General features: G+C 38.4%; 1 protein-coding gene across 1 annotated transcript in view; it reads right to left on the bottom strand.

Moving 5' to 3' along the window:
* Positions 1-6,820: 6,820 nt before the first annotated feature.
* foxj3 (forkhead box J3) overlaps positions 6,821-24,945 on the bottom strand; it is a 107,386-nt gene continuing 89,261 nt past the window's right edge. The window contains exons 7-12 of the mRNA XM_053653513.1: positions 22,328-22,502; positions 19,117-19,524; positions 18,123-18,224; positions 14,991-15,182; positions 13,113-13,214; positions 6,821-12,940 (exon numbers count right to left, since the gene is read on the bottom strand). Coding sequence (XP_053509488.1) covers positions 12,828-12,940; positions 13,113-13,214; positions 14,991-15,182; positions 18,123-18,224; positions 19,117-19,524; positions 22,328-22,502 — 1,092 coding nt within the window. The 3' untranslated portion in view covers positions 6,821-12,827. The remainder of the gene's footprint in view (positions 12,941-13,112; positions 13,215-14,990; positions 15,183-18,122; positions 18,225-19,116; positions 19,525-22,327; positions 22,503-24,945) is intronic.

Raw genomic sequence — 24,945 nt, forward strand, 5'->3', positions numbered from 1 at the left:
ATATTAGTTTTCTGTTTTGGAGAAACAGTTGTGTACAGTTTTAGTCTGAAGTTTATATTTGTAACACTCAGTTTGTGGATTTTATTTTAAATAAACAAAAAGATGGTACTAAAAGCTTGCCACGCCCCATCCGATTAATCGAAAAAATAATCAGCCAACTGATTGATTATGAAAATAATCGTTAGTTGCAGCCCTAGTTTTATCTATTTATTTAGGTTTTTAAAAACCCGGTACGGTTTTGTCGTCAGCAGTATGTTCCCTCTGATCACGTTTAAAGCTAGTTCACATATGCTCAGAATGAGATCTGTGGGCGTATCACGTAATATATATATCCTTTCTCCTTTGGGGTGGAGACCGGTATAATTAATTCAGCAACGGGAGGGTTTTTTCAATTGAAAAGACATTTGTTGTCGATATTTTAAAGTTTTTTTTTCTTCTTCGGAACATACACAACCGGATTCTCTCCCGGAAACAACCCTGACCGGAGACGAAGTCCTTCTGGTGTTTGTGCTTTCAGGTGATCGATCGGGTACATCTTTGTCTTATTTACAAATGGGTAAAGAGAGGTAAAGTCGAAATAATCGATTCTCTCACCAGACTGAGCGACATAATGCAAATGTAACGCATTGGTTCGACCGCCGTAAAGAGCATCTCATGGAATGCTCTGGAATGGAATGGAATGCTCAGGAAAGTCAAAGTCTTTTAGAAAGTTTAGCACGCGGTTGTCACTTTTCTTCTTTTCATTCCACTCGTGTTCCCACATCAGTGTGACTTGCAAATTGTGAGTGTCTGGAAATTCTTAATTTTCTCCATTGATTTTTGACGGACATCACCCAAGGTAGCTTTGGATGAGTTAAGAGGATGTGGGGTCATTGAGGGAAAACACTTTTCACAGCTGTGATAAAAACAACCAAGAAACTTATTTGTCCATTTTCACAGTAACCATCTACAAAATAGTTACCAAACCTGGCTTCACCTTCGTTCAACGCGTAGCGAATGGGTAGGTTTTGTGGGTTAGAAACGTATTCGAGCCATTGTATGGAAGGTGTTGAGAAAGATTTCTGTCTGCTGACGTAATTATCAAGCAGCGGAATAGCTAAAGTGTCTTTACGCAGGAACTTGGTTCTAAAGATTTTCATGCACACAGATGCGATTGTTATGCATTTAAAAGGATCGACCTTTGTACTTTTCAGAATTTCTTCTATGAAAGCTAAACAGCCCTTTCTCAAAATGTCTCGGTCGTTCACACAGTATTCGGCCATCTCTTTCTTGAAATCAAAGACTTTGTCAGAAACCGTTCTGTACTACATAAAGAATTCTTCTCTATCCTTAGGCATCATGCCATCTACACCATAAAACTTAGGGTCAGGATACGGTCCTACGTAATCCTGATGTTCTACAGTGTTCCAGAAATGGGGAAAATAGCCTTTCTTGCTTTCTGAATATCCCATGGCTTTCAGGATGCTGCTGAACTTCATGGGTAAGAATGATAGGCCATCAATGTAGGACTGGCGAAACGCGGAATAGATGAAACAAAATTTTTCCGCCTTGCGCTATGATTTCGGGTGTGATTCCTTCCTTCACTAAATGATTTAACAAAAGGTACGAATCGAACCCTCTAGCATTATGCGCGATAAACATATAACCGTTGTATGTATTACAACGAAAGTTCTTAAAGAAGTCACTGATGCATTGATCCCCTTCAGCCAATAACTCTCCTCTCCCTCAAAATCAATACAATAAGAAATTACCTACATGAGTTCCTGTTTCCTGTCTAGTCTTGAAATCATAAAACACATCATTCTTATTTGCACGTTCTTTCCTAGCCGGCTGTATAAAACATCTATGCTCGATATCCTCGTTGAGTTTTTGGACACAGAGTATGCATTTGGAATCGACGCACACATGTTCTTTACGTTTAAAAGGTTTGTCCGGTATCACACAATTACATTTATCACAGTAGAATCCCGTTTCACACATAGAATATTCGCCTTCACTCGACTGAATCTTTGCTTTATGCCTGTCAAAACAGTATTGTGATCTACATAATCTCAGACACTCTGGACATTTAGTTACATTCTTAGGGTGCCTGTGGCAATCGGGATCGCGACAAACGTAGCAGATATAATCACATTCATGTTTCCATAAAACGTCAAACCCTGAGTGACAGAAATGACAAACATAAACTGATAAACTTATGGTGTATATACCACCACCTACTGGATGGAGCATTTTAATTTCTTTTGTTCTGATTGGTCAGGGAGTTTTTTGTGTGTGTGTGTGTCATATTTTTGGTTGGATATGTATGGAAATTCATTATTAATCATTTCCTTATTATTTGATCAGCCTGATGTATGTTTGTGTGTGTGGGAATGCTCCAGAACCGGATTTAAAGTTTACTATTGACAATAATCATTTAGCAATGACCTAAATATTTATCAGATGTGTGGGAACACAACAGATTACAACAAACTTAACATTATTTATCTATGACCTGCATCTGTCAAGATCAACGCTTGATTTGATGTGAAAGAACACACTCAATTTATGTGAAAGAACACACTCAACATTTTTTATCTTTGACCTACACCTTTCAAGATAAGGATAATTGGTGATGACCTTTCAACCTAGACAGTTCAACATCATATTGATTTATGATGACCTTTAACCTAGATCTGTCAAGATAAGGTTTAACAAAACATACAAACCATCTCTCTCTCCCGTGTGTATGCACACACAGGACGAATCAGAACACGCAGTGTCAGGGCACATTTGATGAAGTGACTTTCTACACTTCAATTCTCACTGTTTTTCATCTATTCAAACTTTATCATATTATAGATGTTAATGTAAACAATCATATTTTATCATTTTACATCAGAAAAATATCATAGTATCATATGATGTCATAAATATGTAGAAAAATGTCATGTTGGATCACGTCACGCAATCGATTATATGCCTTTGTTAGAAAAACCACTTTCCTTTGCTCCCAGAGGCTTAAAACTCGCTGTATAGCGTCTGCAGCGCATGAAGCGCACCCGTGTGTCTGCACACACAGGACGAATGAGATTTTCTACACTTCAATTATCACTCTTCTATATATAATGATCACCTTGTCATATCATCATATTATGGATCTTAATGTAAACAATCCTATTTCCTATCATTTTACATCAGAAACATGTCATAGTGTCATATTATATATATATATATATATATATATATATATATATATATATATATATATATATATATAATCACACTGCCAGCTCTAAAAGTATTAGCACCCTATCTGTCCAGATTCAAAAGTATTGGCACCGTATCCTTGCAACTCAAAGTACTGGCACTTTAGCTGGTCAAGCTCTAAAGGTGTTGGCACCCTATCCACTACAGAAAGTAATGGCACCCAATCTGAGTGTTACCTCGGCAAGCACCACTCACATTTTCTTCAGGAATTGTACATGTCTAGTTTTTATTATTAAGCCACCAAAATTTTGGCACGTGACTAGTCCTACACCGTTTGTCATAGTTCCATGAATGAGGTGTCAAATCGATCGGCTTATGGAGGAAAGGTGTGCTATGACTTTTATATTTGATTGGAATTCCGAAATTCCCGGTATGGAAGCTCAAAATGGCCAAAATTCCCATTGAGTTCATACCTTTCAAGCTACTTCCAAGAAACTCAGCACAGTCTTTCATCTTTCACAGTCAAAACATGTTAAAATATGCAAGCAACAAGCTAAATCATGCTACAGTGTACTAATCCATGCTAGCAACATGCTAATTCAGGCGAGGGGAGAATATAAAAGGGTGATATTCTGCTCGGAAGGGGAGAGAAGGCTCTCGGGGTGTATGCGCTAACCTATGCTAAACTTTTCCAGGCCCCCTAACTCCCACACCGTCAGTGAGACAGACATGAATGATGTGTCCAAGTGTTCGGCTTGGTCAAGACAATCAGGAAATCCCATTTGGGAATGGATTCCTCACTAGTTTTACTCAGACACAGATCATACCTCAAATCGCTTGGAATTTTTGGGAGATGTGTGCGATTACTTTCCTCGCTGTTCCCACATTTGTCTCGTGAAATTCCTGATGAAATATTCCATAAATACACTCGTTGTGAAATCTGTAGCAGGAAACAAAAGGCCATAAACTAATCACCAAACTATTGCAGCCATGACATACATCCAAATGATCAACACAAAAAAGCAATGACGGTACCCTCAATGCACTTATTCACCCCCAAAAAAGGTGGAATCACAAAAGTACCTCAACATAGACATGTAACATCAAAACACTCAGCTCAAAGAGGGGAATTGCATTATGGGTATTTATAGTGCCAAAAACCCTATTATATTAAAAACATGAGTTAAATACAATCATTACAGATACCAATATATATCAAATTAGTTATGCTTCAACAAACACATGCACACATGTAGCTCCCCCTACTGACCGGCACGTGTAGCTGCATGTAAGTGTCGGATTTTGCATAAGCAAGCACCACTCACATTTTCTTCAGAAAATGTCAAATTTAGTTCTTCTTTTTTTATTTTTCCAGACACTTTTTCAGTACATAACTAGTCCCACACCATGTGTCACCGTCACAAAACATACCTCAAAACGTACAGCCCCATTGGGAGAGGTGTACTATTCCTTTTCTAAGCGTTCCCATGTGCACTTTTGAGAATGAATGAGGGAACGAGAGAATGAATGGGGAATAAAACACAGGTGTCCCAGCTCAGACACCATTCCACTCACATGCTCATATCTCATATGCTCTCGTACGTCTTCTGGAGTAGACCTGGCATATACACATGACGTTTCGGAATTTTTGCCGGAGAAGTCCTGAATATGGCATTATTCCAATACCATAGCGAATGATGGGAAATATTGGACACCCCCTAACACCCACACTGTCAGGGACACAGATATGAATGATGTGTCCAAGTGTGTGACTTGATCGAGAGAATCAGGAAATCCCACATGCATGTAGCATGGAATTTCACCCGTCGGAATCCCCGATACACAGTAATGTAAATAAATAAATAAATAAATAAATAAATAAAATTGTCTAGAGGAGCAAACAACCAACCAGAGACACTGTTTGTTTTTGTTTAAAAAAAAAGTAAAGAAAAGATTTACTATCACCATAGGAAACATTCGGCATCTAACTAGTCCTGCACCGTTTGACTCTGAGATGGATCATACCTCAACTTGTTCAAAATTCTTGGGAGACACATGTGATCACTTTCCGTGCCATTCCCACGTGTCGTGAAATTCCCTATGTAACGTCACACGATGTCACATGTACGTTTAACGCCCAAAATAAGTGGAATCATAAACCTACCTCAGCATAGACATGTGACATATCAAAACACTTGGCTCAATGAGGAGAATTGCGTTATGGGTATTCTGACTGTCATAAAGCCTTTAAAATTAAAAACTTGAGTTAAATACAATCATTACAGACACTGATGTGTCACACTGGTTATACTTCAACAAACACATACACATGTAGCTCCCTGTAATGGCTTGCATATGCCGCTGTATGTCTGCCTCGAATTTTGCACGGGCAAGCAACACTCACATTTTCTTCAGATAATGCAAAATCTAGTTCAAATTTACCACTTCATTCATCTCCAATAACCGCTTTATCTTGGTCTGGGATGCAGGGCATCTTGAGCCTATCCTGGGAACACTGTGCACAAGGCATATAAACACCCTGTACACACATTCACACACTCATACACATCTAGGGGAAATTTAACAAAGCCAGTCCACCAACCAGCATGTTTTTTGGGAGGTGAACATGGGAAATCTTGGAGGAAAGCCACATGAACTTGAGTAGAACACGAAAAACTCCACACAGTAACCTAAGCTCAGAATCAATCCCAGGACCCTACAGCTGTGAGGTAGCAGCACCATCCACTCCACCACCACAATCTACATATAATTATATGCAGTGTATGTCATTCACCTAATTGAATGACACAATACAAGTTCTTATTACTCTTACTCAGGCATGTCACGCACACCAAGAATATTGTGATTTGTACTTATTTATACAAACTTACATTTATTAAGGATATATACCCATTTCTATAAATTTAGCACAGATTCATTCACATAATATTGAAGTTTCAGAAAATTTGTGAACCATCAACTAAAGAATGCTTACATCTTGAATCTGAAACAATACTTGGCACTTAAGTGCATTGAAAACACTTAAAGATAACATTTTAATGTTCCTTCATTGGTCCTGCTTACAGTTAACCTGTATGTAATAGTATGAAGATTTTCATGTAGGTGGTGAATATTTATATAACCGCTGATCTCCTGGGATTTTTCACACACACACACACACACACACACACACACACACCAGTCTCAGAGTGTACTTAGAATGGTGCAATAAAGAAAAGAAAATATACAGTGTGCAGCAATTCTGCAGACTTAACATGAAAGTGCACCGGAAAATTCTGCAGAAATCGGATGACGCAATCATGTCAGCGTGGACCAGAATCTCCAACATCTTGTGGAATTCATGTCGTGAAAAATTGTGGCTGTTTTAGAGCAAAGGGAGGACCGACCCACTATTAGTAGTGTTCTTAATAAAGTGCTCAGTGAACATATATAGGTTTGTTTAGACAGTATAAGCAAAAGTGTTTCATTAAAAAATGTAAAACAAAACAAAAACAAGCAAACAAAAAAAACAGTTCAACACTTATTTTCAGTCAACAAAAATAAATATCTTAACCGGAGGAAACAAATTCTGTAAAATGTTTAACTTTTAGAATTTTTAAGTTTAAGTATAAAATGTTAGCATCTGTTTCCAAACATTATGTAATTCAAAAAAAAAAAAAAAAAACCCAAACAAGTATTAAAAAAAAAATTAATAAAAAATGACCATATCCACAATAAATAAAACAAAATGTACTGTAACATTATCCATCACAATATCAACATTATTTTGTCACCTTGCTCAGCCCTACTGCACACCCATGATGGACTGTTAGCCAGAACATATCAATGCTTATGATTTTGATAAACAGGACATCTACAAAAGTGATGGCTCATGCAAGAGACAAAGTTCCTGGGAGCTCATTTGAATGGCCTTTGAATGAGAATGTGATCAGATAAAGCTTTTAAACACAGCACACACTACAATGAATTTTTAAGTGGGATCAATATGTGCATGAGAAACATTTCTTGTACTTGATACTTGTAGCAAGATTAAAAAAAAACCCTCACAAGCAAACAATTCCACAGTGAAGTTAACATTTTATTTCTTTAAATTCCATTCATGCATATCTGGGGGCAGGGGGGTTGTACTGACGATCCTAATGACACTTTACACGGAGTTATGTTACAGCACTAAACCAATACAAGGAGTAGCTGTGTCATTTTGTTGGACAGCAAAAGTAATAAACCGTGCAATAACAAAGGGAAAAAAAAGAAAAAATACAAGAAATGACAGACAATGCAAACAGAAAACAAAGATTAAAATACATAAACATTAACACAATTTTTAACCATAGTACAGGTAAAAGGTAGTGTCACACAAAAAGCCAACGCACATATATACAATATAGAGATATATACACATATTGTATCACCCTCGGATTGGACAATAACAAAATACTCTGTATGCTTCTCATGTTTCTTTTGCAGGTGAAGCCAACAATCCCAATCCCAACCCCCCACCCCCCCTCCCCCTGCCAAAAAAAAGGACAATTGAAAAGACATGTATTTACAACAAGCACAACACCATACCAACAATTACTAAAATAGGCCTCAAATACCATATGTTGTTGGCAGTTTTCTCCTTTAAGTGTAACTAGGCTTCTCATTCAGTCCCCTTTTTATAATAATCTCTCAGGCAGGTGCATTTCCATTTGTTTACTAAACAGAGAATTTTTCTTTACACACCTTTCACACAACACTCGCACAAAGGGAGCAACTATTTTTGAGCACTACTACATTAGTTGTATTCATACACTCCGTCAGCTCGGTTCTCACTTTCTTTTCACCTCAACTACGAAGAACACCCATCACGTGCTTCCTTTAAAATGTAGCTTCAAGCCTTTGCCATACATTATATCCATGTCTTTCAATCTCATTTACCAGTTCACAATACCTATAGCATATTTCCAAGTCTGGTTTTGGCAGCATATCAAGACAAATACTCAAATATGGTGCCAGATGAAAATGTTTCGAGGGCAAAGGTCTGTCAAATGTCCATATCCTAACATGTACAATAGATATATGTACAACAGTTGTGCTTCCAAAATCTGCTTATTTTCAAAGTGCACTGTAAGCAATGACTAGTAAGCAGTTAAAAACACTTTCTAGGCATCATAAAAATGGGTCATGGGAGGGGTAACACTCAGTTACAAAACTTATAACCTAACTTATAAAAAGACAAGATAAGCTGAGACAAGAAAAATGATAAACATGGACAGTGGATGCTGGTCTAAAAACACTGGGGGAAATGTGCAGTCACTCTTGACTCATACAACAAACTCTAACAATATTCTGAATGAATGGTACTGGATGATTTATTGTTATTTAGATTACTTTAGAGATTACGTTAAAACTTGTATGCAATATCGTTTTGTAAAACAACAGACAATAATGTGACATTAACTTAATGTTAACTAAACCCTCTTTCACGCTGAAAACCCGACACACCGCCAGTAAATCTTTAGTGGCATGTTCAGGCTTTACAGCTTTCCGACAGTATTTTACCAGGATGCGTACATTCATTGCCATGAAAATCCTGTAACACAGAATAGGTCTTTAAAGAAGAGCATTTGTGGTGACAGTGTGTGGTCTTTGCAGTGGCATCTTCAGGTGCAGTTCTGAGTGTATAACCAGCCTCATGCATACATAAAAGCACAGATGGCTCTGAAAATATTGCAGCTCAGAGTGGTACTGGGCATCATGGAGTTTGTTTGGTAACGTTTTAGTGGTATTTGTAGGACTCAAATACCATTTGATTTATATAGATAAATTTAATATATATGTAAAAGACAGGGCTTTTTAAGTCATTCCAGCATTACAGCATTGGTAAGTGGTGTGAAAGGAACAATAATCTGTAGATTCTTTAATACTGAAATACAAAACATGATTGTCTACAGATCACACTCATGATAACTTGTCAAAATATCAAATACTAATGTGTAATCATATACTCATTAATAGTAAAATTAATTTCATAATTTCATAAAGAAAAGAATTAAGAGGTTAGCTTGGGCAGGGTCAAATTCAGAGAGCAGAGGTGTTGAAGACTCACATGGCTAGGTAACACACTAATCCCACTGGTCCGTTCCATTAATACCAACAACAGTGACTTTTCTAACATACAGTGGTGATTGAAACCCTTTAGAATTTTCTATATATCTGCATAAATATGACCTAAAACATTATCAGATTTTCACATAAATCCTAAAAGTAGACAAACAAAACCCAATTTACCAAATGAGACAAAATATTATACTTGGTCAATTATTTATTGAGGAAAATGATCCAATATTACATAAAATCTATGGAAAAGTATGTGAACCTCTAGGATTAGCAGTTTAATTTGAAGGTGAAATTAGAGTCAGGGGTTTTCAATCAATGGGATGACGATCAGATGCGAGTGAACACCCTGTCTTATTTAAAATAAAAACAGGGATCTATCAGAGTCTGATCTTCACAACACATGTTTGTGGAAGTGTATCATGGCACAAACAAAGGAGATTTCTGAGGACCTCTGAAAAGAGTTGTTGATGCTCATCAGGCTGGAAAAGGTTACAAAACCATCTCTAAAGAGTTTGGACTCCACCAATCCACATTCAGACAGATCGTGTACAAATGGAAAACACTGCATCCCAGCATAAGAACCTTATGCCACCTGTGAAACATGGTGGTGGCAGTATCATGTTTTGCTGTATCTGTGCCAGGAAGGCTTTCCATCATCGATGGAACAATGAATTCTGAATTATACCAGCGAATTCTAAAGGAGAATGTCAGGACATCTGTCAATGATCAAGAGAAAGTGGGTCATGCAGTAAGACAATAACCCAAAACACACGAGTCATTCTACAGAGAACGGTTAAAGAAGAATAAAGTGAATGTTTTGGAATGACCAAGTCAAAGTCCTGATCTTAATCCAATAGAAATGTTGTGGAAGGACCTGAAGCAAGCAGTTCATGCGAGGAAACCCACCAACATCCCAGAGTTGAAGCTGTTCTGTACTGAGGAATGGGATAAAACTCCTCCAAGTCGATGTGCAGGACCGATCAACAGTTACCCCGAACGTTTAGTTGCAGTTATTGCTGCACAAGGGGGTCACACCAGATACTGAAAACAAAGCTTCACATACTTTTACTCACAGATATGTAATATTGGATCATTTTCCTCAATAAATAAATGTCCAAGTATAATATTTTTGTCTCACTTGTTTAATTGGGTTCTCCGTGTCTACTTTTGGGACTTGTGTGAAGATTTGATTGTTTAGGTCAGGGGTTCCCAAACTTTTCCAGGGCAAGGCCCCCCAAATGGCATTAACATTTGACCGAGGCCCCCCTTTTGCAAGATGTCTTTAAAACACATTAAAAATACAGACTTCTGAATATATCCCCTTTTTTATTAATAATTACATCTTTACATTACATTGGGAATTGATTGTGTGTGTGTGTGTGTGGTTGTCTGAGAGTGAGAAAGAGAAAACATACTAGAGGGAGGGATGGGCTTGGTGGCTCCAACACAGTTTGTCAAGCCTGGGCTTTATGTCTGTCAGTGTCATACGCATGTCACTGTCCACATGTATACTTGCTCTGTGTTTTGTTTTAAGTATTTTTAAAGTGGAAAAGCCAGACTCACACATGTAGCTGTTGCAAAAGGGAGTTAGGTATAGCAAATGTGATTTTAATATGTACTGTTACAAATAACATGTTATAGTAATGCGCATATATATATATAAATTTTTAAATAATGTATTTATTTATTTTTCACACCAAATAGTTGAGGACCCCACTTTGAAAACCACTGGTTTAGGTCATACTTATGCAGAAATACAGAAAATTCTAAAGGGTTCACAAACTTTCAAGCACCAGCGTCATGCTTCTTCTACAAATCACTCTTTTCATGGCTGCTCAGTAGACACTGATTTAAGCAAACTGCTTGGTGTTCTGAAGTTTATACTGACAACCCAAATGTGCTTCTAGATCCATTTTTACCTTCCCCCCCCCCCCCCGACCTTTGCCCATCAACTTTGTGCTCACTGGTAGAAATAACTGATCATAATCTATAGCCCTAATTAACAGTACTGCACAATTAACCTGCTAATTGCTCATGGCAAAACTGGAATACCTTAAACTAGAATGGTTAGGGGTGTAGTCTTTTGATATATTTGCTATTTTTGACTTCTACCTATGGAGTTAGTGAAAATTCATCAGTGACTTATGTCAGGGTCATAAATGGCTTCCTCATATATGGCAGTCATGTATGGAAATCAAAGTCCTTTTTAACAAGGTCCTCCTCAACATCACACCATATCTCCCAACATTCTTGCTCCAAAACCTATTACCAGTACTCTTCACACAAGTCCTTGTTGGAGCATCAAAACAGCAAGTAGTTAACTGTCCGAGGGTATAAAACCTAGAAGACTAGCATGCTTTATGAAGCAAATGTTATGACTTCCATCCCTTTTGTGTTGCTGAGCTATGCAGCAGGCCCTCTCTGCTTTATTTGCAGCCTTTTAAAGCATCTCTGCCATTTTTCTCAGAGCAATCATTTCTCCTAAACAATACATGAAATCTGGAATAGGCCTTAAACAAGACCAGCCAGAGCTGCACAGTCTCAACAGGAAATGGCAAGAATCCAACAAAGAAAACCAACTGTACATGCAGATATGAACATGATGGTGAAACAGAAATAAACAGGAGATTAATAAAAAAGTGAGGTCTGAATCATTGTCAGTTCCAGATGCACCATTTCACACTGCCAAAAAATATCAGTGACAGGAGTATGATGCATCACAGACAACAAAGATACACAAGTACAAATACTGCAGGTAATGGAGTTAAACTTTAAATACATCTTATGAGACACACCGATCATTAAAAAGACAACAGATAATCATTCGCTAGCATAGAGATCTGATTTGGATGCTTGGCGATGTTTGTACAAGTTACAGTAAAGGCTCAGGTGATATGTGCACCAGAGTTCATAGAGACCTAGAGAACCTGTGGCGCTGTGCAGACAGAGTGAGCTGAGAACGTTTCCTGTCTGAAAAGTGGACTGCATTTTCAGAGGGGATATCGTATCACGAATGAGAGCTAAGAGGCTGCTTAGGCCTGCAGCGGGGGTGGGGGGACCCAAAATATATCACACAAAGTTTAAGGGCAGGGAAGAGCTTGGCCTAATAGTTGACTTGCAGAAAGGGAGTTAGGAGACTGAAGAGAGTTTCTGGTGCCACAGAGAAAGGGATGGAAAAAGGGGCTTTACATTTAACATGAACATGAGCTTTGTCCTTTGGACAAGTACAAAATCAATCACATAAACATTTCCTAGTAAACGTGATTGTCTTCAAAGTAACTTTTTTGTTTGTTTTTGTTTTCATTTCCTAAAACACCAGGACAACAAGAGTCTCTTTCAGCTCATATTAACGACACCTGCACTTTTTTGAAGCGCCCTGTTCCAAACTGCTTCCCGCCTTGGGGCATGCAGATATCTTGGGACTAGCCCTCTCTCTCTCACACATACACACTCTTTTCTTCTTCCAAGCGACTCTCTTATTTTGTCTGCACCACCTTTCTCATATAGGGACGGGGTTAGACAATGGAGTCCCAGTCAAAGTCGTCCTGGATATCGTCAGCAGGCATGCGGCGCATGGGGAAGTTTCCAGTGGGCATCATATGCTGCTGATTCATCTGTGCATGATGGCCTAGAGTACACACATCCTCATGAGTCTTGCCATACACAACATGCAACCTACATCAGCTAATATCATATGCATCATATTGGTGTATGCCATCACAAACAGCATCCTAGCATTATAAATTGTACTAAGGACAGTTAAGAGTAAATGATTGGCGAGGCGATGGACAGCCACTAACCTGTCATGGTGTTGCCTGTGTTGTTCATGGGGGGCATGTGAGGATAACCTGGAGGACCCATCATGGAGGTCATGCTCTGTCTTGAGTCCATGTACATATTTCCTGAAAAATAATAATGGACATCCATCCACTGACAAAGAGAACCACAAATATCCTACAATATGGCGACAATTTCAACTTTGATGGGAAAGTCAAGAACTCGAAAGAATGATGAAAAATCTTACTTGTAATTAAATTAGAGCAACTAATGATTTTTAAATAATTATTTTTTCAATTAATTGATTAACTGGATTATTTTAAAAAAATAACAATTAGTTAAATATATATTTAAAACATTTAAATCAACTAATACTACTACAGAAGTCTTAACTAGACATCAATAACAAATCAGTAACTGCAATACAATATTAATGACATTTATCACAGACGGTCACAGAGTATATTAACAAGCGTTTATATCACTTTTTTATTAGCTGCATTTCAAGTCATGATTTGTTCAATTCTGACCAGACAAACTCCAAATAAAGGCTAAATAAATACACGCTGGCTGTCTCACAACTGAAACATTCCAATGCTAAATGAATCATTTTTGGTGTGTGGATTTGACTCCAAAGCTTTGGTGCTGCCTCTGGAATCAATTAGTTTTTGGGATGACTTGACACACAAGGTATATAAAAATGTATGTTTTGTTTGGTATAATTAAATCACTAAATTAAATCATTTAGTGCTCATAAAAATAAAGTTAAAAAGGTGTAACTACTCACAATTGATTAAAACAGCTTTGCTACTCACTGCCCGAACAAAGGCAATGCTCCATGACAAGATGTCATTCAAACTTCTGATTTTTTTGGCCAAAGTAGCACAAGATAATATTTTTTGATAGGACAGGAAAAATTTATAAATGTCCATGAATGTGCAATACAGCAAGAAAACCAGATAAGGTAGGATAACTCAATACACTGTGGTTAATAAGCAAGGTTCGAGCATGTACATCACACTTCCAATGTTTCGCACATTTCCACAAATGAAAGATACAAATCGAAATATTCACATGAAAACACAAGCTATGACATGCAACTCTGAAAGACAATCATCATAGAGTTGATTATATATATATATAGATAGATGCTAATACTTGTAGAGATGATTAGATAGATAGATAGACAGGCAGATAGCTAATACTTGCAGAGTTGATTTGATTGATAGGGTGCCAATACTTGTAGACTTGACGTCACTAGAAAACCCTTGCCCTCACTGAGCCGAGCATTTTGATATGTCACATGTCTACAGTGTCGTAGTTTTTGTAATTCCACTTATTTTATGTGTGCGCGCATATATATATATATATATATATATATATATATATATATACACATATACACACACACACACACACACAGTTATAATCAAAATTATTCAACCCCCACTGCGAATGGCAGACCCAAGTTTAAATAAATGCAAGCCTAAGAATATTGCTGAACTGGAGGCCATTGCTCATGAGGAATGGGCTAAGATTCAGGGCTCTACGGTAACAATTTCTTTTAGGAGCACTTGTGCTCCTAATTACCAAAATTTAGGAGCACGGTTAAAGTTTAGGGTTTTTTTTTAGATGGTAACGTTAATGTGCCACAATATAACACCCAAATTGAGCTGGTCAATTATGACAGAATTTAGGAACATAGTGTGAGCCATGACACATTAATCTATGAATCTCGTTTGCAGCAGGTCATAACAGGTAAAGGGTGCTTTAGTAAATATTAACGATGCTTGCCATAAAGGGGGGGGTTATCCAAATGCGCATTTTCAAAATGGAATCCACACAAAGTTTTATAAGAGAGGCCTGTGGTTTTAGATGAAGATCACTGAGTCAATGAATACCTGTATTGATGTGCTGGCTGGGCTTGGTGGGATGCATGGCGCCATGGCACACTGATGGCTGCACTGCCCCTTGTGGCTGAATGACTCCAGTGCGGGCAAAGAACTGGTTGATGGAGGAACAGAGGTCCACAATCTGAGTCGGCTCCAGAGACCAGTTATTCAGCTCGGCCTGCCTCATGCTCTCTCTCAATCCTACAGGGCCAATACAAGAGCAATCCATCAACACATTCATTGCTGATTGCCAAACAATATAATTAAGCTCCGTAATACAGCAACCACCAAAACCCATTCCTACATTTTAATTTTCATTCTACCACGAAAACAACTTGCAGTGTTGTGTGTACAAAGACAAGACAAGGCTATAAGGATGTTGAAGGTGCCTACCCTAATAAACCTTGTGGCAAAATGTGTTATGAAAACAATTCCAAAAAGTATAATAATTCCATAACTCCAAAAGATACAGTCCCCATGGTACCTTATGGTGTCCCCATACAGTACAGCATGGTCAATTAAGCAGCATAAAGCCTAGAACCTTTTGTATCAGATAACCCAATTTGTAGGCAAGCAAAAGTATAGGAACAGATAAGTCTTGAAGTAAATTAAAGTATATAACATTTAATATTTGGTTGCATATACCTTGTTTGTAATAACTGTATCAAGCCTGTGACTCAGTGACATCACCAAATTGTTAGTTTCTTCATTTGTGATGCTGTTCCAGGCTTTTACTGCAGCCTCTTTCAGTTGTTTGTTTTGAGGGATTTCTCCATTCAGTCTCCTCTTCAGGAAGAGGAATGCTGGAGTTATGGAAGGGTTAAGTTCTGGTGACTGACTTGGCCAATCTAAAACGTTCCACTGTTTCAACTTGATAAAGTCCTTTGTTGTGATGGCAGTGTGTTTTGGATCATTGTCTTGCTGCATGATAAAGTTCTTCCCAATTAGATTGGATGCATTTCTCTGTAAATTGGACTAATGACTAAATGTTCCTGTAAACATCTGAATTCATTCTGCTACCATCATGAGTTGCTTCATCAATAAAGATTAGAGAGCCTGTTCCAGAAGCAGCCATGAAAGTCCAAGCCATGACACTCCCTCCACCATGTTTCACAGATAAGCTTGTACATTTTGGATCACGAGCAGATCTCTTCTTTCTCCACACACTGGCCTTTTCATCACTTTGGTAGAGGTTAATCTTGGTTCCAGAAATTTTGTGGCTCATCTCTATATTTCAATGCCTCTGATTGTCTCTTATCTGCCTCTTTTTTCATCTTCAAAACGGCTTGTTTTTCTTGCATAGACAGCTCTCTAATATTAATGTTGGCTTAGCCGTTTTAACAATAAATGCAGTCTTCACAGGTGAAACGGAAAGCTAAAACCAAGAGCAGATGTTCAGAGCTATTTATTGTTTAAACAATCACTAACAAGACACACCTGGGTAACAAGAAACACCTGTCAATCACATGTTCCGATAGTTTTGCTTGCCTATAAATTGGGTGTTCTGATCAAAATATGCTAATTTCACATCCTCATTATACCACCAAAACTCACAAACAAGTTTACTGTAGCCATTTCCTCCCAACGAAACACAAGTTACCTGGAACACATGGCCGTACTTCCAAAATGTACAAAATCAAATTCCACCGTCCTCCACAATATCCACTTGAACTACATGCACCTTTTTGTGAAATTGCCTCATCAATCATGGAGAAATGGAATCATTATTGTCATCCCTAAGAAAAGGGAAGGCAGACTACAATATCCCTCATTTAGACCAGCTTTAATTCTTAATGACAACTATAACCTTTACTATGGTTAAATGTCCCAGAGTGGAGCGCGAGTAAGATCTGTAATGTCTCATTAAAACATTATGATCAAAAGTAAACACGAAAAATAATATGTCTAAAGACAGCGAGGAACAGAAACCACACGGTGCAGTGAAAGTGAGATTTTATTATTCATTTACGACTGGAGTTTAATTCAGTGCTTTTTGTGCATCCATAAAAACTAATGCATAAATACTAATAAATAAAATTAATTATATATATATAAAATTAATTTTTGTTTATATTGTATATAAGTGTTTTATGGATGCACAAAAAGCACAGAATTAAACTACAGTCCTAAATGAATAATATATATTCTGGTGTGTGTGTGTGTGTGTGTGTGTGTATTGGGTTCTTTTCAGTCATATATAATTGGACAAACACTTGTGTAAAATTTTAGTCTGAAGTTTACATATTTTTTTTATATGTAACACTCAGTTTGTGGATTTAATTTTAAATAAACGAAAAAATGGTACCCCCCTCCCCATCCGATTAATTGAAAGAAAATTAAAAACAAAATAATAAAAAAAATAATCGGCCAATTAATCGATTATGAAAATAATTGTTAGTTGCAGCCCTTATATGAAGTTTATATTATTTAATAGTATTTATGCATTATGTTTATGGATGCACAAAAAGCACTGAATTACACTACAGTCCTAAATGAATAATAAAATCTCACTTTCACTGCACCGTGTGGTGATGGTGGAGGTATGGTCAAGTGTCAGCTGTGGATGGAGACGAGGCAGAAAGAATCGGCAGGGAATGTGTGATGATTCTCAATTGTGCATTATTAGCCCCGTGACAAGCCAGAGAGAGCGCGAGCGAGAGAGAGCAAGCGAGAGAGAGCGAGAGCGAGCGAGAGAGAGAGAGAGCGAGAGAGAGAGAGAGAGAGCGAGCGAGAGAGAGAGAGCGAGCGAGCGAGAGAGATCTGATCAGCACAGAAATGTGTGCGCGCCTATACGTACAGTGCCCTCCACTAATATCAGCACCCGTGGTAAATATGAGCAAAGTGAAAAATTGTCTTTATTGTTTTCATAACCCTGGGTAAAAAGCAGTGCTAATCCCACTTCTAAATTAAAAGTGTGAAACGTTCTTCTACCCAGGGTTTCGAACGACCATAACACGGGGTTAAGCGCAGTGTGAAAAGCCCTTAAGTTTTTTGCCGAGAACAGTTCAAAGCCATTCTGAGAACAGCTATAGACTAAATTTAAGACATGATGAGCAAAGCAGCAGGTCAAAGCAACTATATGCTTAACACTCACTGTTCTTTTGTTAGATATATAATAAAATTGGGGCTTAATAACAGGACCTTGAAAGGGTGAGAGGTCAACATCTGCCCAGTTGTAGCTGCTGGCAATGCGACAACTTTCCTTCAATGCATCCAGGTTGGGATACCAGTCACTGGGCAGACCTGCAGAGAAAAGCAGAAAGCGGTTATCATGTGGCTTTTCCGCATTACAAGCTGAATTACGTCTGTGTTTTTCTGTGTCATTTTGAAAGTCTATTGCTGACTTCAGAGTAACTAACTTCAACCTCTACGACACTGAAAAACCAGAATATTGTTATCTATATGTACTGGTAATTCCTAGCCTTTGCAGTAAAAGCCATGCAGCTTTCAAATGCTATTTTACTAAAATGCACACTTTCACCCATTAACTGGTAATTCACTCATTAATAATTTGACAGAAGAAACTGCCCTCAGGATCAAGTGCAACCCCCCAACAGAGTCGCTCCAATTACCAGATATTTACAGTTCAATCATTTTTCATTACTTTTTCCTCCTTCCTTTTTTTTTTTTTTTACATCAGCTGCCTCATAAGTGGTTTTCCTGTTTACACTTTACCCCCATCTCAAATTACCAATAAAGTGCTGTGAAAAAGTGCATGTGTGGAAAGTGCATTGTGTGTCTTAAGAGGAAACAACTGCATGTTCCTTAATCTCACCACCAGGGGGAGCCAGGCATCTGCTCCAGGGACCTACATATCACCAGTTTATTAATTCCTTAACTGGAGTCTATTGGGCTGTATATGCTTTGTTTTCATTCAAGCAAAAACCATAAATCTGAGGCTGATTTACTGACTTACGTTTAACCATACCTGCCATATGGTTTAATCTAAAACAAGTGATATTAAAAGATATTAAAGAAATTAGTTTGCTAATGCAGTTAGGAAGAGAAATGAAATGGAGAGCAAATTGAACCAGAGCTGGTTACAGAGCTGTGGGAGTATTAGTGAGAGAAGAAATGCAAGTAGGTACAGGAGATTAACGCAAACAAAAGTAAGAGCAGGGAATTGTATTCTTACCGGTAGTGCAGGGCATCTGTTGCTGGGCTGGATGGGGCTGGTGAGAGAGATTCTGGTGCTGTTGGGGCTGCTGTGAGTGCTGTGAGTGTTGAGTGTGTTGGGAGTGCTGGGTGTGTTGAGAGTGAGCCTGGTGTTGGGCGTGTGCTGAGTGCGGGTGCTGGCCATGTTGGGCATGGGTGTGTGGTCCATGCTGAGAGAGGTGCTGTGTGTGGGGAGAGCTGTGGGCAGAGTGAGACGGGTGTGACAGGGGCACTTGTGCACCGCTGTTAGGGATGCTGTTGGGGTGCGAGTTGGTGATGCTGTTCTGACTGGTGTGTGGGTGGGTGCTGATGGCGCTGCTCGGGGAGTGCTGGTAGGAGCAAGAGGTGTGGCTCTGCTGGGAAGACTCCGATGGCATCCCCATCAGACCTGCAGCAAGGCATGATAACCATGTGTTCACCAGAACTTCAAGGAATATTCAAACCTTAACTTTAGTATCCATCAAAAGTGTATGGGTGACAACCAAAGACTAGAATCTAAACACTTAATTGTAGTGCAAAAATTAAATAAATAAATAAATAAATAAATAAAGAGTTGTACTTGAAACACACTTATAATGTAGGTTTAAAGATAATTGCTGAATTCTGTTAATAAATGTTTCAAATATGCGACGATAAACTGCAACACTTCATGACTTATCAGACATGAGAGAAGGTCTCAAAGGTTCTCAAGTCATTTTATCCATCTCAAACACTAGAGCAACACATAAAAATGTAGTTTGGCTTACTTATGCTTTGACCTTCTAACAACAAGAATTCTAACAAGAATTAGACCTTCACAACCATAAATTCAACCTTCTGAAAAAAGACAAGTAGATTTAATTTACAAATACTATTGACTGAAAAAGGTATGAGATATGTTTTGCATAAACATGGTGTCCCTAACAGTTACTTAAATGTGTAAATTAAACATTATCAGGTTACCATATTTTCCCCCCTCAGTACAGGGAAACATGATGAAATGATTCCATGTGGTAACCACACATGCTACAAATGATTTAAATTAAGATTAGATTAAAGAAACTCTGGAGAATTCATTTAAAAGTAATTCATCTGTAGAGCAGAACCATACTGTCTTACAAAACCAAGCTAATCTTCTGCCTCACATGAGCAGAATGAACAATTCCCTGTGTATTTATATAAGGCAGCTAAGGCAAACTTCCTGATGACTTCTAGACAAAACATACATGTACCAGGGTTATTATAGTTTTAAAAATATTGAAAAATTTTATTTCCATTTCATTCTGAATTTTGGTTTTCAATCTCATTTCAGTTGGTTTTAACGGTGCATAAATAGTTGTGATTTTGTTTTTAATTTAAAAATCAGCTGTTAAAGCTGCTGTGTCATTACATAATGTCCCTCTGCAAATTGTTTCATTAAAACAAATTAAACAGGGCATAATAACAGTCCAGATGAATGCACACTAACTGATTAAAACTTACACATGTAACATTTTAACAGGCCATCTTAGTGCAGTGTGAACATGACATCCAGTGTAAACAACCTTCTTGTTGTTAATAATGGGAGCTATTAAAATAAAATTTAGCTAACACAACAAGGCTGTTTTGCTAACGTGTTATATTGATAGTTATGGATAAATTACAATGAATTAGCTAGCTAGCTACAATATATGCGGAGTGTCATTAGCTAGATTACACATATTATCCTACCTCCTTCTGAGTACGTTCTATTTTTTAACTGTCTGCTGACAGCGCTTCCCTGTGCTCTCCCAGTCAAATGGCAATTAATAAAGCATCGTGTTGTGAGGCAATAGATGGACGTTATCAACTTGTACAGCGGAGGGGGGCTTTTAGTATTTTTATCTCATTTATTTATTTATCATTAAAAACGAACAATTGATTCTGTACACCAATAATGATACAAAATAAATTACTTCTACATATATTTCAGTTGATCATGGTATAAATATTTGGGGGGTGGGGCCTAATTTCTAGCTTTGATTATTGATTGGGGGGGGGGAGAGATGGGTTCCTCCCCTTTACTTATTCATCTGTGTAGCAGATGAATACTGCCTCACAAAACCAAGCTCACATTCAGCCCCATATGAGCAGTGCGAATATCTCCCTGTCTCTGTGCAAACTGGGAGGCAGTGACTCAGCTCATTTGCAGCCCCTGGCCTCTGCTCCATCTCGTCAGGCTTCTCTTTGACACTGCAATTGTGCTCGATTCCAGAGAGGCGTTAATGGCGCGCCAGTGCCTGCACACCCGACAGCACTGAGGGGAGCATGTGCCCGCCTGCCTGCCTTTAAGAGGCCCCTGTCCATCACAGCGCTGGCACACTAAACCTATTTCAGTGAAGTGCTTTTAAAGCAGGCTCCAGGGCCGGCTCCTCCACAATCGCCAGAGAACACTCATCGGCCGGGTGACAGAGGTGCATCTCTTATCGTCAGAGAAAGCCTATTGTCCAAGCGAGGGAAAATACAGAAAGCAATTAGCCAGCATCCCCTTTGAATAATAATGCGAGCTCATTACCTATTACCAAAGCCAGTGAATTAGCTCATGTCTCTGGCATCAGGGCGTGAAATCCTCTCACCAGCTTATTTGCGTGTTTTAATTGCCCAAGCTTGCCTGACTAACAGATTTAGCTTTTATGCATGCAAAAAAAGTAACAACTTTCAACTAATAAAACATAGATGATAGATTAAAGGAAAGACACCTTCTGAATCTATTAACATGGAACAGATTTGATTTGCTGTAATTAGGTTGTGAAGGAGGCCTGGAATACTTGCTGAGTACTTTCGTACATAATGCAACCAGATTACAAACAAAAGGTTTTAACTTCTGAAAGGTTGTTAGGCCAGGCCTGCATAGATGCCTTAATGCCAATGCTGCAGTGCATTCCTGTCATTATACGCTGCCATTTGTATGAGAAAATTATTCCAATGTTAAATGCAAACAAATTCTAAAGACATAGTTTAAGTTTTGGCCACTCATACCTAAAAAGACATAACAGTTGATAATGAGAGTGAGTAAATGACTAATTATTTACATTTACATTTATTCATTTAGCAGACGCTTTTATCCAAAGCGACTTACAAATGAGAAAATACAAGCAGAGCGATATTATACCAAAGTCAGCATGTATTAGTATATAATGCCTACTTTTAGACTGGTCACAGTCTTCATTAAAGTTCTCGTCTCGCTCACTCACCCTGTTGGCTGAAAGACTGCTCAAATACAGACTTGTAAAGGCTGCGGAACGAGGCACTGAGATCTTCAAAGTCAGAGAAGAGGAGTTGCTTGTCTCGCTCAGGGATGCTGTACTGGGGCTGGGGGGCCTGCTGCAGGCTCATAGACTGGGACACCGGCTCTGGGTGACTTGTTACCTGGAAGAACAACAAATGAACTAAATCAGTAGTGATATTAACACACAGTAGCAATGTTTAAGTTTTATGGCAGTTCAATCCATAGTGCATGCATAAAAACATCACGCTATGAAACTTGAGTCTGCAGTTATAATGTAAAAATGCAAACCCTGCAATACAATTTTATATCATAACATAAAAGGCATAATGCTGAATCTTTCTTCGAAATATGTTTTAAGATTAAATGATTTGAGATTTTTTTTTGAGATATGGATTTCAAACTTGAAATCTCCCCAACGCTATTTTATATATTACAATATGCACAGTTCTGCTACTCTAATTTAACTGCTAGTGAGTTCAAGTAGAATTAATGCATGAAGCCAGACCTTCACATGCTCCTCACTATTTGATGACAGAGATGTCGGTTCTGTCTGGCTGTCTTTACCAAAACAGCTCTCCAAAATCTCTAAACTTGCTAGTATAGCCTTGCCATTTCTGCTAGTTAAAATTGGTTAAAAGCACTGAAGTAGCCTGCACGGCCTGCTTTTAACCGGTGGCCAGCAAGTTAAGTGCAAATGTATAGGTGTAGATTTACAACCCCAATTCCAAAAAAGTTGGGACAGTGTGGAAAACGCTAATAAAAACAAAGAGGAGTGATTTGTAAATGTACTTTGACTTGTACTTAAACAAAAAACATAAAAAGACAAGGTATTTTGGTTTATCTAATCAACTGCATAGATTTTTGAAGGTAACCATTTATTTTGAAATTGATGCATAAAACATGTTCCAAAAAAGATGGGACGGGGCAATTTAGGACTAATAGCGATGTGTGAAGTTGAAATAAGAAGGTGATGTGAAACAGGTGAGGCAATCGTCTAATCATAGTATATAAGGAGCCTCCAGCTTTCAGCTGTCTCTGTCTCCACGAGAATCTTTCTGAAACACGTCACAAAAATTATCTGAAACTCAGTGAATACTTATCACACAAACATGAAACATATGTCTAAAGAAAGCTCTGAAATGTCTACTTTTAAATAAAACAATTCACATTTAAAACAAATATTTTCCTGCAATATATTCTGTATGAAATTAAAGAGATGCACAGTTTCTCCTGGCTCAACTAATTATCATTCATGTGATCAAACCCACGCACAGAGCGCACTATTCAAACGGTAATGTGCTGAGGCGATCTATGCAAAATGGTAAACGCCCCCAACAATGCCTTAAAAAGCATCAAGTTTCATCATCAGATTCATTCACTTAATTGCTTATGTGCAATACTACGTGAGAGAGTAGGCCACACATAGGTGGATAAGTGGGCTCATACAAACCATTTGCTATTTGCCTTCTCTCGTCTCTCCCTATGTGCACTGGACACTTCAATTACTTTTCTTTCATCTTGCAACTGTTTTCAACATTGATGAGATTAGAATGATTTCTGAAGGATCTCCATTCTGAAGAATGGAGTAATGATGCTGAAAATTCAGCTTTGATCACAGAAATAAATAGCTTTTACAATATATTCAAATAGAAAACAGTTATTTTAAGTTGTAAAAATATCTCACATCATGACTGTTTTTTGCTGTATTTTGGATGAAATAAATACAGCCTTGGCGAGCAGAAAAGTAAAAATCTTAAAAATCTTACCGATGTAAAACTTTTGAATGGTAGTGTAGGTCAAATTTTTTTTAAGTAAATTCTTTATGTAAAGAAAATGTACAGTCAGATAATTTCTTTTAACTTGCACTTGATTTTGTGAAATAAGCTACAAACATACAGCCCTTCTGACACAAAGTGTCTTACAAAAATATCATTTTGTATGAATGAACGATCAGGATGGATTTCATATCAGTATATAGCAAATACTCTAAGCCTAGAGATCCAAGTCCTCAAAGTCTTGTGAACAAATGTTTAGTATGTGTAATATGGCCTGTGACGGTGGGCCTGCAGCCCACACACATAACGCGCATCCAACCACAACAGTCAAAGTGAACGGGCGGCCTGTCTCCGCCCTCCTCAATTCAGGAAGCACCATCACTCTGGTGGGGAGGTCCCCGCCATGGAAGTGATCATTTCCTCGCCAGCCGGCAGTTGGCCACTCCTCGTCGGCCTGATTCCAGAACTCCCCGTGCCCGTACTGCTCGGGCGGGACTGGCCAGGGTGCCCCAAGCCTCCGGCTATGACCAGCCACCTCCACCGACGACAGCCAAAGCGACCCACCACCAGAATCTGGTTCTAACTGGCCTGGATGACCAAAGAAGATGGGAACACCATGGGACAAGGCTCCTTAGGTGAAACACACAAAGCATCTAATCCTGATTTGACCACGTTGCTCGGGAGGGGAACCTCAAGAAAGAGCAGAAAGAAGACAACAGACTGAGGCACTGCTGGGCCCAGGTGCGCATGATCGATGGCGTCAACCAGCACCCGGAGCAGCCTACTTTATGGTATCCAAAAGGCTCCT

This window comes from Ictalurus furcatus, chromosome 21 (assembly GCF_023375685.1).
Source record: "Ictalurus furcatus strain D&B chromosome 21, Billie_1.0, whole genome shotgun sequence".
Taxonomy (NCBI): Eukaryota; Metazoa; Chordata; class Actinopteri; order Siluriformes; family Ictaluridae; genus Ictalurus; species Ictalurus furcatus.